The sequence below is a fragment of the Octopus bimaculoides genome, chromosome 9 (genome assembly GCF_001194135.2).
Source record: "Octopus bimaculoides isolate UCB-OBI-ISO-001 chromosome 9, ASM119413v2, whole genome shotgun sequence".
Classification (NCBI taxonomy): Eukaryota; Metazoa; Mollusca; class Cephalopoda; order Octopoda; family Octopodidae; genus Octopus; species Octopus bimaculoides.
The window spans coordinates 75,010,763-75,014,662 of record NC_068989.1 but is presented as its reverse complement, the minus strand read 5'-3'; the positions used below and the strand labels follow the sequence as shown (position 1 = coordinate 75,014,662).

General features: G+C 34.3%; 1 protein-coding gene across 1 annotated transcript; it reads left to right on the top strand.

The window, feature by feature from the left end:
* The first annotated feature begins 1,088 nt into the window (after nucleotides 1-1,088).
* On the top strand, nucleotides 1,089-3,579 carry LOC128248763 (probable G-protein coupled receptor Mth-like 11). The gene has a single exon (XM_052970929.1). It carries the CDS (start codon nucleotides 1,089-1,091, stop codon nucleotides 3,006-3,008), a length of 1,920 nt encoding a protein of 639 aa, XP_052826889.1. The 3' UTR covers nucleotides 3,009-3,579.
* The last annotated feature ends 321 nt before the right edge of the window (nucleotides 3,580-3,900 follow it).

The window sequence follows — 3,900 nt, the reverse complement described above, 5'->3', positions numbered from 1 at the left end:
AACATTTTATTCCAGGCAGCCACAACTTAAGCCCATATGTTCCTGGAGATACTTATACGACATATACTGAGAACTCCATTAGAAAAGACATAAAGCAGCAGGAGTATTTTGTTCTAAAATAATTTGAACTGTGAGTGAAAGTTGTTACCAAGAAGTCAATAAGCATTCATTTTGATATACATTAACTGTGAAGTAACCACAGAGTATATTCTTGCTTGAGGAATGTAAACTAAAGCTTTAGTTTTAATAATTCAACCATAGGTGATCGACACGATTTATTTTTGATAAAAATCCTATTAAACACTCAACTTATTCAAGTGGGAAACCACGAATATAAATATCATATTGTAATTATATGTTCTTGATTGTATAAGTGCAAATCCGAGCTTTTGATTAGTTACTGTTGTTGATGTTGTTGCTGTTGTCTACCATCGGGTCAGCCTTGATTGAGTAGATCCTTTTTTTTTTTTTTTATCTCATCATGTTTACTGGGCGGCGGTAAAAGGATTAATGGGGCTGCTAGATTGACTTTTTTTTCTTGGGTTCTTCAACGTAACTTTTTCATAGAGAGAGAGAGGGAGTGGGAAAAATAGAGATAGATAGATAGATAGAGAGAGAGAGTGAGAATGAGAGAAGGAGTTATCCCTTGATTGTTACTTTATTGCCTATGAAGGAATGAAAAGCAAAGCAGGCCTCCGCAGGATTTGAATACACCGCAGACAGTCGAAACAAATACAGCAAGGTATTCTCTCTGACACTTTAACGACTCTGCCAAGGTATTCCAACCTTGGCCAGCCCATCTTTTTAGAGATATCTAGAAAACTAAATTATCCAATGTCCTGTACATTGGTTAAGAAGTGATGTGAGAGAGGGCGATTTTGCTGCTGCGTCTTGTAGATCGAGCGACCACGTAAAGGTCCCCTCATCGGCTCACATTTGAAAGTATAGAGTAGCGTAGTTCGTTAACTTAAAGATTGATAATGAGTAACCATTCATATTGAATTTGGAATCATTGAACAATACCACTTTTTGTTGCGAAAAAAATTATTATAATAGAAAACATAATTAATAATCCTTAAGAATAAACAATGAAGTGGGTTTCATTTATCTTCTACTTTTTTATAAATGCTAATTTATGTTTGCAAAGTAAGTATTATGATGCAACATCAGTTTCTTGCTCGGAATGGGAGCTATATCACAAATGTTCTTGTCAACCTGAATGTCACTTATTTAAGAATTGCTGTGTAGACCTGCCTAATCGTAATGTTTCTCATAATCAAAATATTTCTGCACAAAGTTGTACGAAACTGAAAATTGGATATTACATTGCCCTTGACAAATGCCTTCCTAGTTACCCTATTAAAGAATATGTGAGAAAATGTGAGAATTCTGTTGATGGAGATTATATCTTGAAAGTACCAGCTTTCGGGAAAGTAGACAAAAAATTGTACAAGAATGTATTCTGTGCTTTGTGCAACGATCAAGAATACATTTTGGGAAAATCGATTTATGAATGCAATATGAGTAATATTACATATCAGCAACTTTCAAGGCACCTTTCAAATGGCACATGTAACTTTTATTCATTTGATGTCCCAGATATTACATTTATTAATAATCTATATGAATGCTTATACGATATTTCGAATTGTTCTATAAAAGAGCAACATGAAAATAGATCGGAGTTATGTGAAACAAATTCCAAGTCACCGGCTTCTTCAAATAAGTACCAAAACTGTGCTTTATGTAATGACTTAAACTCTACATATTTTGGTGCAGATCGCAAAGAGTTTGGAAGAACCTATCCATTGACTATAATATTCGACCACAGCAGTAATATATTGCAGTACATAAATGCTATTCAAGAGAGTGGCGACACGAATAGAAGCGCAGGAAGGCATGAAGCAATTCTCTGTAACAGTGATTTATTATTTGATGTTTATCAAAACCAGTGTCGTTCAGTTTTCTTCCATTCACTCATCAATTGTATTGCAGTGAGACTAAATGATGATGAATATTACCTCACTGATGACGGTCTGCTTTATTTGAATAAAACTCAACGACTACTGAACAGATCAGAATTCAGTCAGGATACTCAAGGCATAAGTATCTGCATAGATAAGGACTTCGGTGCAATATCAAAATATGCTACATCTGAGAGTTATATTACATTTATAGGTCTTACTATTTCTGTTCCTGCTCTACTAATAACAATTGTAACTTATCTCTGTATACCTGAACTACGTACTTTACCAGGCAAATTCGTAATCAATCTTCTGTCATCGCTGTTTTTGGCAGAGGTTTTGTTTCTTATTTCTAGATATGTGCCTCCGTATACTATTCAATGTATTTTGACAGCTGTTTTGATGCATTATTCTTTCTTGGCATCGTTCTTCTGGATGAATGTCGTATCGTTTGATGCCTGCCGCACTTTCTCAGGATTGATGCAATTTCATATTTCTAATCAGGGTAATAAAAAACTTTTACTGTATTCTATATATGCATGGCTCAGTCCACTTATAATTGTAACGATGTCACTCCTACTTGAGTATATACCAGAAAACAAAGCAGTTTCCCCAGCATATGGCAAGGGTATATGTTGGATTACAAATGGAAAATGTCTTTTATGGGTGTTTGGAATTCCAGTTATTATACTGTTAACACTTAATGTTTTAGCTTTTATTTTTATTTCAAGAGGCCTCCGTTTAGAAATGAAGCGTTCTTCAAAATATTTATTAAGTTACCATAATATTAACTTCAAAATTTTCTTCAAGCTCAGTCTTGTTATGGGTTTAACATGGATTTTGGGATTCCTATATACATTCACAAAAATCAGTGAATTTTCTCTCCTTTTCTGTATCGGTAATTCATTTTTGGGATTGTTTGTTTGTTTTTCTTTTCTTTCCACAAGAGTAATAGCTAGAAAATGCCTGCAGTTTGGGAATTTCTCGAAAATGTCTACTTTATACCGTACATCACCATCAGCATCTGAAAGAAATATCCAATAAACAGCATTTGTTAAACATACATTTGGTTTATATTTATTATTTACTCGGCGCTCTTAGCTTGAAAAAAGGTCTGTTATGCGAATTGAATCTTGTTATGTTTGGCGTTCGATGAGACGATTGTTTGGTTTTCCCAGAACTAAAAAAGACTGAAGATTGTGCACAAGAAGCCAGTTACCTGACATAAGAAGTGTTATTGTTTGCTGAATCTGTGACAGCATTCTAATTGACAAGGAGATTTAAAAAAAGTTTTAGCTTTCAGATTTTATGCTTTAAGCTGCATTCGTTTTCCATTCCATTCCATTCTGAATTGAGATTTCACAGCAGATTCAGTGAACGACCTCCCTCGGATAATTGACTTTTGGTAACATACTCCCATCACTCATAATTATGAGAAGACAAAGCAAAGACTCATCAAAAAGCGGACATATTTAAGAAATTGAATGAATATGGATGAATACTGCTGAAATTGTCAATTGAGACACTGCAACAGACTGGGTTAGTAAATTGTAAGTAAACCTTTAAGATTAACTTCGTCAATAATCGCAGAAATAACACGCTGGAAACACGATTAAATTACATTTGAGATATCAAAGATCAGCGACAGCAATTAAAATTCTAGGAGATGAATTTGGTAACGGTCAAACTGAATTGGATTATTATTGACTGCATCTATTATTCAGCTATTTACGTCATCTTCGATGTCCTTTTTTAAAGCATTCACTCCGAATGTTTGCACACCATGCAAAATGGATTCTTGATTTTTTGAGAAAGCTCATTCATTTTTCTGACAAATCTTTTTTTGCCTATCGACATCTTCGCTATTGAATCGTTTAAAGGATGAACTCGAAAATACAAATCTTAATTCGATCGACGATAGATCGGAAGAGCGTCG